The 12,869-nt window shown below is 40.0% G+C and overlaps 1 protein-coding gene across 1 annotated transcript in view; it reads left to right on the top strand.

The window, feature by feature from the left end:
* LOC112108663 (cadherin-18) overlaps window positions 1-12,869 on the top strand; it is a 284,382-nt gene that overhangs the window by 224,299 nt on the left and 47,214 nt on the right. The window contains exon 6 of the mRNA XM_029912500.1: window positions 6,917-6,951. Coding sequence (XP_029768360.1) covers window positions 6,917-6,951 — 35 coding nt within the window. The remainder of the gene's footprint in view (window positions 1-6,916; window positions 6,952-12,869) is intronic.

The following is a 12,869-nucleotide window of genomic DNA, read 5'->3' as shown; positions in this document are numbered from 1 at the left end:
CTACCCTACACCGAGCCCAGGTTTAACAAGGTGATAACAGGACCAACACTTTGAACAGGGCAGTAGTCCTACTTAGCACGCAGCACAAGTGGCCATCCCTTTGAGAAGGGCAATGGCTCTTGGTAAACAACTTAAGGGGCCCTCCCTTTGAGAAGGGCAGTGGCCCTGGTAAACAACTTAACAGCCAAGGAGGAGCGGCCACAGGAGGAGAACAAAAACAAAATGGAGTAAGGGGACAGCTGTAAGAAACAAAATGGAATAGGGGGAAAGCTGTAACAGACAGTATCCACACACACAACATATTAAGGGGCTTGTAACTGGGCAGGCTCCATCCCCATCCTCTGATACCCTAGAAACCTCTCAAACTCTGTCAATAGATGTCAACTTCATGTGAGTTTATTTACAGTCCTGCCACCATCACCCATGCAGTCTCAGGCAGCTAAGTATTTATGGTGCTTCTGGCCCTTTGGCCCTTTCCCACAGGAAAAGCCATGCCTTCCTGGAGATCTCAGAGCATACTGGGCTCAGCTAGCCCTGGTCCTCCCCCTCAATTCCTTCCTGTATATCTTTTTGTACCAGTAAGCTTCTGGTTAATTGGTGCATCACCCCTCTCAGCCTGATTGGGGATTTTCAGCTAATTAGCTAATCAGCCTTCTTCAGGGAGTCTGATTGGTGCCTAAGTGGTCAGAGTGCTGACTTACCTTTTAGTTCCCAGCACTCTGTCACAGGGCTTTAATATTTAAAGGGCTGAATTGTGGCTTTGTGACTGTTCTGAGTAATGGGTGACACATACTTGTGCTGCCCCACGAGCAGAACAGGAATGAGCACTTTGCCTGGTGCAGATTGCCTTCCCCTCTAGGCTGGTTGTCACACTGGGGAGCAGAGTCAAATCTCTCTCCTTATTCCTTACCTACCTGAGGAGAGGTAAATAGCAGCTCTGTGGAGACTACATGACCCACGATGCAGGCAATCAGTGGAGGGAAGTAAAAAAAAAGGTCTTACAATCCCTTATTCCCCTGTCCTGGTATGGAGGGCAAGTTACTGACTTACCCAATGTGTTTGAAATATAGCCATAAAACTCCCATTAACTTTAATAAGAGCTGTTTGATTAAAGTCTGAAAATTCAGGGGTGAGCCTGTTGAAAGGAGGATAATAGGATTATTTTCTCCTTGTTCAACCCCACAGAATGCTAGTTTAAAACCATCAAACAAAACCCACTTTGCTTGACATTGATTTACTAGAAAATACAAAATCTACAGCCTGTGTACCACATAGATAAAGGTATGTGTTCCACAGCTGATCCATCTAGAGTGCTGGCTACCAGTCAATTAAGTTACTTAGAGAGATCCATTATAGAATGATACTAGTCCACAGTACAATTAAAGAGCAATGACGCTCTTCACAGTATCTCCTAATCCAGTTGTATGTCCTTTCCATTTTATAGGAACACTGCCATTACTGAGGTTGATATAGCATTAGACACACATGGCTTCAAGCATATTATTAATATATTACCTGCTGGTTTAAAGATACAATTTATTTACTATGCAATTAAGATTTATTTACTACCCAATTAAGTTACACTTTATTCTGGTGTCAAGAATGATCACTGTGGACAGAGTAAGGATCAGAAGAGTGATTACAGCAAATAACTGTTCCTAGGAGAAATATTTTATAACAAATTCTTAGCAATAAAGCCAAGCAGCAGGTGACCAAGTATAGATATTGTTATCTGCTGTGAGGGGGTGGGAGAGCCTTTCCTTCATATTGCATCACTGTAGTTCCCACATAACATTTCTTATTTTTCACATAAGTCCAAATCAAAAGATGCTGCCACTGTGTCAAATTGTACATGTGGTTAAACATTGCTAGTACTGACACCATAGCTGACATAGAGGAGGACATTTTACTATGTTTTTTTTCCATCCACAATATCATCACAATCTTTATATACCTCCTTCTTCAAACTGATAATGATGAACCATCAGTGGTTCCTGTGCTTGGGAAAATCAATGCCCTTATTTCTTTCTTTTTAGCATACCCAATTTACTTTATCTAGATATTTTATTGTGCTCAGCTCTGTGCCTTACAAATTATAAAAGTAAGTAAACTCATCATTATATGTTTCTGGGTTTGTTTGTTTTTTAATTAATTTTGGCAGGGCCAAATCAAAGACTGGGGTTTACATTTAGAGGTGAAGGGGATGAGCTGTAAAGACATGCTTACTGTTGTTCTCTTGCATCATTACCCTTCAGTTTTCTGCTGTTCAAAGCTGCCTAAACAGTATAGTTTGCTTAATCAGCATGCACAGAATCAGGGCCTTGATTTGCATTACTGCTTTATTTGGTTGACAAACAAAGGAACCATTTTAAACTAATTACAGTGAATGGTAATATTTTATGTTTCATTTCACTCAACTTTAACCTGTCTGTTTTGTTTTGTTTTTTAACTGAAAGATTTTCAAAGTTTACAATTTTCTTTTGGATGAAAATTAATTTTCTGTAGAAACATTAAAAATCCCTGATTTCAGTGTGAAGGAAGGTTTTTTATTGAAAATTCCTGGGGAAAAAAACCCATTTTGAATTAAATTGTGCAAGATTTGTTTTCATTCCTACAAAGGTTAGTAGTAACGGTGTTGGTGTGAAATCTGATATTTTAAGAAAGACTTGGCCAAGTACAGAATAAAAGAGGAAATGAAAGATGAAATTTGGTCATTATAATGTTATTTGGGTATTTTATTTGACATCTTTTCAAACTTTGTTTTTAATTGTCTCTCTTCTTTCTGGACCTGCTATGTGCAGCCCAAGTGAACAGACTATGCAGAGTACTTCTATGGGGGTTAGGTTGAAAAGAGCCTTTCTCTGAAAGACTTCAAACCAGCAGTGGAACAGCTCCAGGGCTGCTAACACTGCCTCAGGGCTGCAATAGTCCCTGGGCAATGGTGCCGTCCCTGTAAGTGATTTTGTCTGGTGCATCCTTCTAGTCATAGTGCATTCTCCTTGAGGCATTCTTCCTGCAACTGCTCTGCTTAGGCAGAAGAGTTCTGAGGAGACTCAGTTGTCTGCTATTCTCTAAACCCCGATGCACCTAGTGGTCCAGAGAGGAGCAAGGCTGCAATTTGAAGACTTGAGATGTTCTCATTTTGAGCTGCTAGAAGTTTGGAAACAGAGATCTCATGCAACACTTCCCATTACTTTAATATGCTAAGAGGTACTGTTGTATGTGCCAGTGGCATGGGCTAACTTCCCTCATATAAACATAGATCTATGCTTACTGATCTTAGTGCTTCAGGAAGGAAAAAAAAAATCCTCCTCGATATTGTGTCCTAAATCAGGGCACTGGATTAAGAGAAGTCTTACTCTGATGCATAAACATATAATAATGGCAGCCTCTCCCTGCGCCCCAACCCTCAGCCCTGATCCCCCTCCCACCCTCCAAACCCCTCGATCCCAGCCTGGAGCACCCTCCTATACCCCAAATTCATCTTCCCGAGCCCCACCCCAGAGCCTGCACCCCCAGCCGGAGCCCTCACCCCCACACACATACTCCACTACCCTGCCCAAGCCTAGAGCCCCCTCCCATACCCTGAACTCCTCATTTCTGGCCCCTCCCAGGCACCCGCACCCCCAACCAGAGCCCTTATCCCCTCCCACACCCCAAACCCAATTTTGTGAGCATTCATGTCCCTCCCTACAATTTCTATTTCCAGGTGTGGCCCTCGGGCCAAAAAGTTTGCCCACCCCTGTTCTAGTACTTCTGTACTGCTGTGCAATATATTAGAGGGTTTGATTTCGACAGCTCAGTCAGTGATTATTAGTCAAAGATAGATCAGCACTATACAGGAAGCACTATATCCATTCGGGGAAAAAGGTCTGCAGCTCACATTTTCACTGCTCCAAAGAATATGAATTCACTTCAGGGTACAGACGCTCCCCAAGTTACGTAAACCCGACGTACACAAATCCGAGTTGACGGAAAAAGTTCCGTAAGCTAGAAATAGGAGGGGGTTTTTTTTGTTTTGTTTTTTTTGGCGTAATGGTCAGTGATACGTTTCCGACTTACGCAAAATTCGAGTTATGCAAGGCGTTCCAGAATGGAACACTTGCGTAAGTCGGGGAGCGTCTGTATATACCCCTTGTTTACAACAAACAGAAAATTTCCCCAAATTCCACCCAATTAAGACAAACCCAGTGCTGGATTTAGGGGCAGACATCCCAGGCAACCACCTGGGGTGCTGGGCTTAGGGGGTGCCAGGCTCGGGGTCCTATATTTGTTGTACAGATGCTAGCATGCAAATGTATCATCTTATATGACAGGGATAAATCATGTATGCAAATTGTGCATTAAAGTTGTGAAATGGGCTAGAAATACAATAAAAATAAGGTATTTAAAAGTTTAACAAATAAGGGGGGGCACTGAAGACGCTCCTCAGCTGGGGCACCATTTGGTCTAGGGCCAGCCCTGGAAAAACCTTTCATTTTTTCCCTTATCTAGTTTGCACCTCCTGTTTTCAGGGTACAGAGACATCTACCCCAATTATTTCTAGCACCCGCACCACTTATTTCTAGCATTTTATTTAGTTCAGGACTCCTATACCAATTATCCCAGTTTTCCTACAACTCTGTTTATATTTTGCATCACTTCTCAAAGGTTCTGCATACACAGGGTTACATACAGTTCACAATAAGCTTGGCAAGAGTGCAAAGCATGGTGGTAGTTTGGTTTATTCTGTAGTTAGTGTAAATGCTAAGAATACAAAGCTTTCTAGAAATATATCAGTTAACAAATATTTTTCATGTAGTGAATTTTACATTATTTCCAGGATTCAACTCACTGTTGAATCCTGGAATCAACTTAAACTACAATTTTAAGATTTCCTGCAATCATCTGTTAGACCCATTTGTTTTGTCCTGCCTTAAATTAGATTGTAAGGTGTTCAAAGCAAGGATTGTCTCTTACTAGCTGTTTGAACAGACGGTCCCTGATACAAAGGGTCCTAATCTTGATTTGATCTCTATGTGCTACTGTAATAGAAATAACAACAAATATAAAAATATCCCACTTTTTGGTACAGTTTCTATCATTGTTTGGTTAAATATTGCCTGTTCTAAGTGATTGACTTTTGTTGGATCCTTCCAGGGCTGATTAAGGCAGGTTTCACTGTATTAGTGTTTTAAAATTCGAAGCATTTTCATGTTGAACCAAACCACTCTGTATTCCACTTTGCTATAATGAACTTCATTAGTCAGTGCAGAGCTTGATTAACAATAGGAAACTGAAGTAGTCTGAGTACCTTCCTGAATGCACTAGAAAATAAACTGCTTTCTTTCCCTCCCCTCCAACCTGACTCTTGTAACTATAGCTAAAACACAATAATACATGGAAGATTTAGATACGAAGTAAATTGGGCCACATGGTTCAGTTGCCTTTTATACAAAACAGCTGCTTTATTTCCAGGAAAGGTAGAAAGCATCAACCAGATTAAGGAAACCTACAAAATTGGAAAAGCTTTTCTGTGAGCTTCAGACTGCTCATTTTATGGGAAGTTAGTAGAGCATGTAGTAGAGTCTCCCTGCTGCTTTTGCCTTTCTGCTTTGTCTAACTGTCGCATAGTATTACCTCATAATGGATGATAAATGATAGTGGTTAAGATACCTACTCTGTTACAGAGTAGAAAAACCTGCTTTCCAGCCACTGAGGGTATCTGGGAGCTGTAATGAACTCAGACTTGCGTCAACTTAGTCTGGATTAAATTGCTAACCTTCTGTTTGGAGCTTTCAAATAACCTACTAATTAAATAATACATTATTTATTCACAGAATTACAAAATTAACATTATATAGGGAAATTAATTTGGGTTTCAAATAATGGAGCAAATGCAGGAACCTATTTTAACTTTTGCTGCATTGGTAGTAAAATATAGGGATGATTTGACAAATTATATGGTATCATACTTTAGAGAGCCAGGAAAATTTTTGATATTTTAAAAGGAACACTGAGATGCGTATTGTAACAAAGAGTATATCCTCTTGAAATTCAATGTACTACCAACATTCTTTTTGTGACCTTTAAGAACTTTAATTATCTTGAGCTGGATTATATTTATGTTCCTAAATGCAAAATTTTATATTTATTAGAGATGGAACAAAAGCAACCCCTCAAATTCTGAACCCTCCTTAATTTTTGAAGTCCTTTGGATTTGAGGAACCTATAGCCAAACCTGTGCTTACACAAAGTAGGTTCTGGTTCGGTATCAGAATCTTAGGAGTGAGTATATGAGGGATCTATAGTGTGGGTTTGGAAATGAAATGAATGTTGCAAGAATTCTGTTCTTATAGTTTTTTCTTTCCTGCCTAGTAGCTGGTCTTCCTAAAACCCACTGCTGACAAATAGGGAAGATAATGAAAGCTAACTATTCTAGCCCCACCCTTCCAAAAAAAAAAAAAACCCCAAACAGACAAAGCCAAATTTCACAGGCTCAATTATCTTACGTGTCTTTGGGAAGATAGATCTAATGAGCTTCAGTGGTCTGGTAGACATCCTGACCTATACCCTGTCACACGCCCACACTGCAACAGGAAGCAGAACAGGGAGCTGGAGCTGCTTGCTCAAGTGGGTTCTATGGCAAACACACTATCCAGAATCACTTATTACTCTAGGGCCCTTTTTATTTTATGGTACATGTTCTGCTGATGGAGGGAAAAAACCCATATTAAATATGGAATGCAGCATATAAGTGGAGTGAAGATTTCCATTGAGAAAGTAGGCCACAATATATAAATGAAAGAATAGCATCTCCTATTTCAGTTTGGCGCACAATACATATAAACAGTGGAGTGACAGGCACCTAATATAAAATTGAAACACATTACATCATCAGTGGAATATAAAGCTCCTATAATAGTTTGGAATGCAGTATGGAAAGAGTGCAGTGAAAAGCCCTGCCATAAAGTAGGCCCAGTACATGCTGAAACAGTATAAGCTATTATGTTATGGAATGTAGTCTGTGAACTGTGGGAGCACAGGCTTAATATGGAAATGTCAGGTTAGTGGTAGGATCCTTACTGTAATCTGGAAAGTTGTATGTAATCACTGTGTGAGAATAAGGTCAACAACACCACAAATACTTGACTAATATGGAACACAGTATATGAATGATGAGAACAGAAGTCAACAGAAGGTCCTTACTACACTCAGCAGTGATGCAGTATATAATGTATATGAAGAAAAGGATCAGTTTGATATTTTAAATCATGGTGTAGTATAGAGAATGAACTGTTTTCTGTCTGTGTTCTGTATAGATTGAATATATCACTTTGGCTGTATTTTATGAATCTCTGCTATGGGGATCACCCTGTTGTATTTTTAAGAATCTGGGTAATAGATGGGAATCACTCTGTTGGCTCCTGTAGAACCTACTTTGGTGCAAAGCAAAGGATGGATAAAAAGGTAGAGATCCTTTCTTGTGTTTACTCGTAGAATTTGTAAGGCACTATGATGACACAGTGAGTAGGATGGCATCAAAGCCCTGATAAATGGACTGTAAAGTTTTCCCACTCTGCATGTCTCTGCAGGAGTTTCAGTGTGCAGTAGAGCTATACAAATAACTGATTTTTGTTTTGTTTTCTGGCAATTCCAAAAAAATCAGAAGAAAAATAATGGGTTGAACCAAAACGATTTTTTTTCAAAATTTTCTGTGAACTGAAAAATAAATAAATAAAAATTGTATTGGGTCAAAGGAAAAATTTCAGTCAACCCAAAACAAAAGGTTTTATTTTGGGTGTTTTTTTAAAATAAAGAAATAAAATGGAAGCATATTTTCAAATGAAAACTTATTTTGAATCAAAAAATCAAAACTTTGTCTTTTTTAACTTTTCATTTCAACATTTTTTACTCTTTGGGCATTTTTGTGTCCTGGTTTTTTGACATGAACAAATTTGGCAAACATGCATTCACACAACATTTCAGTGTCAGTGAATCTGCATTTTTTGCCAGAAAAATTCACCCAGTTCTAGGGCCTTCTTTTCCTGTCATCTTATACCTTTGCCCTTTCTGTTCCCTCAATATTCTTTTCCCAAAGGTCTGCCAGCTTGTCTGTAAATCAAAATATATGAAGAGCACCCTATTTTGCCTGGCTGAAGACTACAAATCTTCTGCTTTGTCTGATTTGCTGTGGGTCTTCCCTGGGGCTGCAGTGTACATCTCTTTAGTGACAGTGTTGGAACAGAAGCAGCTCTCATCCAATTGCTGCTCCTTCCCTGTAGATACCCAAAATATTATTGGGCAAGGTCAAGCTGTGTGCTCTATCTCTGCTACACATACATAAACAGCCGTTTATAAGCCCAAAAGATGCTATCACATCACAGATTTCGAGTACAAGGTGGTCAAAATTTCTCAACAACGAGAATGGTTTCTTCCCTTATCCATAGTTTTGACAGCAAAACTGACAGTTTGTTTCTCTGTTGAGGTTCAAAGGGCCTGAATTTTCACTCCTTGATGGTGTAATTGCACTAACTTCAGCATAATTACACTAGAGTAAAACTTGCGTATAGCATGAAGAATCAGGTCGTATATCTGAGTGTCCCTAAAATCTGGACATGATTTGATCTGAAGGATTGATCTTCACCAATCTGTAGTAAACAGATATGAATATATAAACTTATTCTTATGTGACTTAGTCTGCTATTTTGTATATATACGTCCAAAAGCATGAGTAAATATGATATTAAAATCACGTTTAGCATGTAAGTTCCTTGGGATGAAGACTGAGTCTTGTATTTTACTGAACTCAATATTGGTACCTGAGTAAAATATTTATTTATCTGAAAAAGGGGGATTCTGAATATAATAGTGAGAGGCCCAGTATCAATACACCTATTTAAAGTGCCATTGCAGCAGGAATAATTCTCTGAAGAATTCAGTGAATCAGTAAAATAAGAGGGATCTTCATCTTACATTGGCTTCTAACTTAGGTCCTTATAGGTTTTCCTGTCCATGCAAAGGTGAAGAAAGTAAATGTGGAAGCAAATATTTTCCTAGAAAAGCAAGATAATACAGTTCACATGGTCAAGGGAGGGAAAGATGACCCATGTGTGTAACAAATGAGTAGAAGTTGTCAGTGAATAAAAAGCGAATGCGATCTTGGGATGCATAAGGCGAGGTATTTCTAGTAGGGACAGGGAGGTGCTGCTTCCGTTATACAAGGCGCTGGTGAGACCTCACTTGGAGTACTGTGTGCAGTTCTGGTCTCCTATGTTTAAAAGGGATGAACTGAAACTGGAACGGGTACAGAGAAGGGCAACTAGGATGATCCAAGGAATGGAAAACCTTTCCTATGAAAGGAGACTCGAGGAGCTTGGTTTGTTTAGCCTAACCAAAAGAAGGCTGAGGGGGGATATGATTGCTCTCTTTAAATATATCAAAGGGATAAATACCAGGGAGGGGGAGGAATTATTTCAGCTCAGTGCTAATGTGGACACGAGAACGAATGGATATAAACTGGCCGTGGGGAAATTTAGGCTTGAAATTAGACGAAGGTTTCTAACCGTCAGAGGGGTGAAATTTTGGAACAGCCTTCCGAGGGAAACGGTGGGGGCGAAAGACCTCTCTGGCTTCAAGATTAGGCTAGATAAGTTTATGGAGGGAATGGTTTGATGGGATTACGTGATTCTAATCAATTAGGCAATAACGGCCATCGCTGGTCAAATGAGGGTCTGGCTAGAGAATCTTGCCTGTATGCTCGGGGTTCTGCTGATCGCCATATTTGGGGTCGGGAAGGAATTTTCCTCCAGGGTAGATTGGCAGTGGCCCTGGAGGTTTTTCGCCTTCCTCCGCAGCATAGGGCAGGGGTCGCAAGCTGGAAGATTCTCTGCGTCTTGAAGTCTTTAGATCACGATCTGGAGACTTCAACAGCAGAGCTAAGGGAAAGTGGGGGGGTCAGCTTTTGTGGCCTGCATCATGCAGGGGGTCAGACTAGATGACCATATTGGTCCCTTCTGACCTTAAAGTCTATGAGTCTATGAGAATAAAAGTGTAATAAAATAACAGTGAATAAAAGTAGAGGAAATATTTTCCCCTCCTCATACAAACAGCATTCCCTTTTCTCAGAATGAAAGGTAATCTGTTTTCATACATGGTGGGCTAATGCCACATGGTTTTTCACATTTGGGAGGTACATCTGAAGGCTGCATCTGCCAAGTTGTATTTGTCCACATTTGAGGAGCTCTAATAATGTTTAATGAAGGTTCTGTCTTCTGACCAGCAAGCTGTGGCTAGCTGCAGCTGGAGCAGCCAGCTCTCTGACAGTGCCCACACATACTCAGAAATGTCCAGGTCACTTGAAATTTAATCCAAGATTTGAATGTATTGGATCTAATCAACTTGTAAAGCCTCTTAGGTAACTAAACCAGCTTATCTATCCTCAGACCTTTTCATATACTTAAGAAGGACAGTGACATGCACAATCCTCAGTCTTTCTCATCAGTGCCAATTTAGAGCTGGATAGGATTACAGTCTCCTGAGTTTTAGTCTTGCCTGATGAGACAAATTCATAATCTTGTATATTTTCTTTGGGACCATGCAGATGTTAAGCACCATTGCCTTCAACTGGCACACAACTTCTTTCTGGAAGAACATTAGAAGTATCTTGTCATTTGAATCCATGAGGATGACAGGAAAGACTCTGCTCAAATCTCATTTTACCAATAAAGTAAGCAATGGCTTTTAAATCTTAAAGGCCACCCAGGTGAAATGGCTGTCATGAACTGATGAAATGTGTTTAGACTCAAACCAGGGTGGACATGGAGGACTGTGGATATAAGATCTAACCCCTCTCTCTTGGATCTTCGCATTCAATAACTCTTCTTAAGGCCTGAAAGTCTAAATATTACCAGTTTTCTTCCGTTAGGGCCAAACAGTTACTTTTATCTATATTTAAGATGGGGAAACCCCTTGCATCAATTTAGAGTTCATATACAGATTCAGCCCCTCTGACCAGCAGTAAGGATGAGTGGGGACTCTCTCTCTTTTTTTTTTTTTTAAATCAGATGTCAACCTTAGGCTGCCTTCTTTTGCTAGGGTCTGATGGAGAAGGGTACAGGTTTAAATCTTTCTGGGTTGGATTGCATCGTTAGGCACAGCTTGTAATAACTGACCACGTGGAGCTTTCCCAGGAGTGTACAGGCAGCACATCTATTACAACCCTTTGTGAAGTTCTGTATACTCCATCGCTTGCCCCAAGGCAAGGCTAGCCAGATCTGCTAAGTTCTAGTGCATAATGAGGCCATGCCCCCCTCACCCATGACCCCAAAAGGAATGTGCAGATTGAAACTGCAACAAGGAAGGAAAAATTCCTTATGCTCTCCCCACCACCACATAAACACAAACCCTTTCTCTCCGCACTAGAGTGGTGGAGTACTTATGCCATGAGAGAAAACAGAGTTAACAACAGTGGGAGATTTTCTTAATAAGTAGACCCTTGGCCTTTTGGGATCCCACTTCTCTATTTTTTGGGTGGCGATGACAATCTAACAGTCCTCTGAGATGCTTTTTTAAATCAAAACACATCCACTGAGGTTAGGCTCAAGACACCAGTCAAAGCTAGCTGTACTCATCACATCACTCAGTATTATGTGGCTGTTTCTTATATAAACAATAGGCTGCAGCATCCTTAAGATTTGTATTGATCAAAATCTTTGTGCAAACTTTTGATCACAGATGGTAAAGTTAAAGGAATAACTTCCTTTTTTTCTGAGCTACTGTTTGAGAGCTCTTCCCTCTGACCCTCGCTTTAAATCTGAGAGTCTTTTGTGACGAAAGAGGCTCTGCTACGATTTGAAGCCAAATAAAGTTTCCCAATAGGTATCACTCTAGTGCTATTTAGTTATATAATACTATGTCTGTGGATAGTGTGATTAATAGGTATGCCAAGATACCTATTTCCTTGACTGGTATTTTTGTTTTGGGGATGAACAGTTTATCTAAGGGTTGCCTGGCTAAGCATGCTTTGATGTGTAAAGTCAAAGATGTATTGGGAGTTTTGAACTCAGGTCTGTCTCAGAAATGATTTATGGAGGATTATTAGGTCGGATAGCTCTGTATGCCAGACTATAAAGGGCAATTGAACAAGAATATTTCTTATTGTCCATAGCAGTTGAGAGGTACAAGACAGACACCAAACTGGGTTTGTACTATCTATAATGTAATGTGTAAGCCAATAAAAGAGGTTAGGATAGGATGAAAAGCTAGGTTTTCCAATAAACCAAAATGACTGGAGAGAGGCAGGCAGTAACTCCAACTGACAGCTTGTTTGGCTTGACAAAGAGACAGATTTTGGTATTATATGAAGTCTTCAGTTAATTTAGGGAGATTTTGCAAAAGCTTCTAAGGGATTTAGAAGCAAAAATCTCAGTGAAAGTCTATCAATAGTTATTATGTTTCTAAAATCCTTAGGTATTTTTGAAAATCTCCCTTGCCCAATTGTTTCTGTATCTAAGCTCAGAGCCTAACTCACTTTGCTTTTCACATCTGTCTATGGTAATTTCTTTATAACTTGTGTTTGTTTCTGCCTCATGGCAAATATACTTTGTTTTTTTTAAGATAACTGAGGGCACTTGCAACCACTGCTCAACTAAGAGACAGAGCTGGCCAGTGCGGCCTCCACCCCCACACCAAAATTGATAGCTTTGACCAGGAACTGGGTCAGAAGACCCAGGGAAAACAGTGATGTGCATTTCATTTGACCTTCTCTTCAGTGAATCCCCCTCTGGGGCACAGACCCTCTCCTGACAGAAGGGTGGTGCAGGTTCCATCTCAGTTTCATCTATGAAGAAAATTCAGTTTTGGAGAAACAATTTGAACCTTTAGAACTA

The sequence above is a fragment of the Terrapene carolina genome, unplaced genomic scaffold (assembly GCF_002925995.2).
Source record: "Terrapene carolina triunguis isolate 2854851 unplaced genomic scaffold, T_m_triunguis-2.0 Scaffold48, whole genome shotgun sequence".
Lineage (NCBI taxonomy): Eukaryota > Metazoa > Chordata > Testudines > Emydidae > Terrapene > Terrapene triunguis.
Note: the sequence above shows the minus strand (reverse complement) of the source record. Positions and strands in the feature narration are given on the sequence as shown.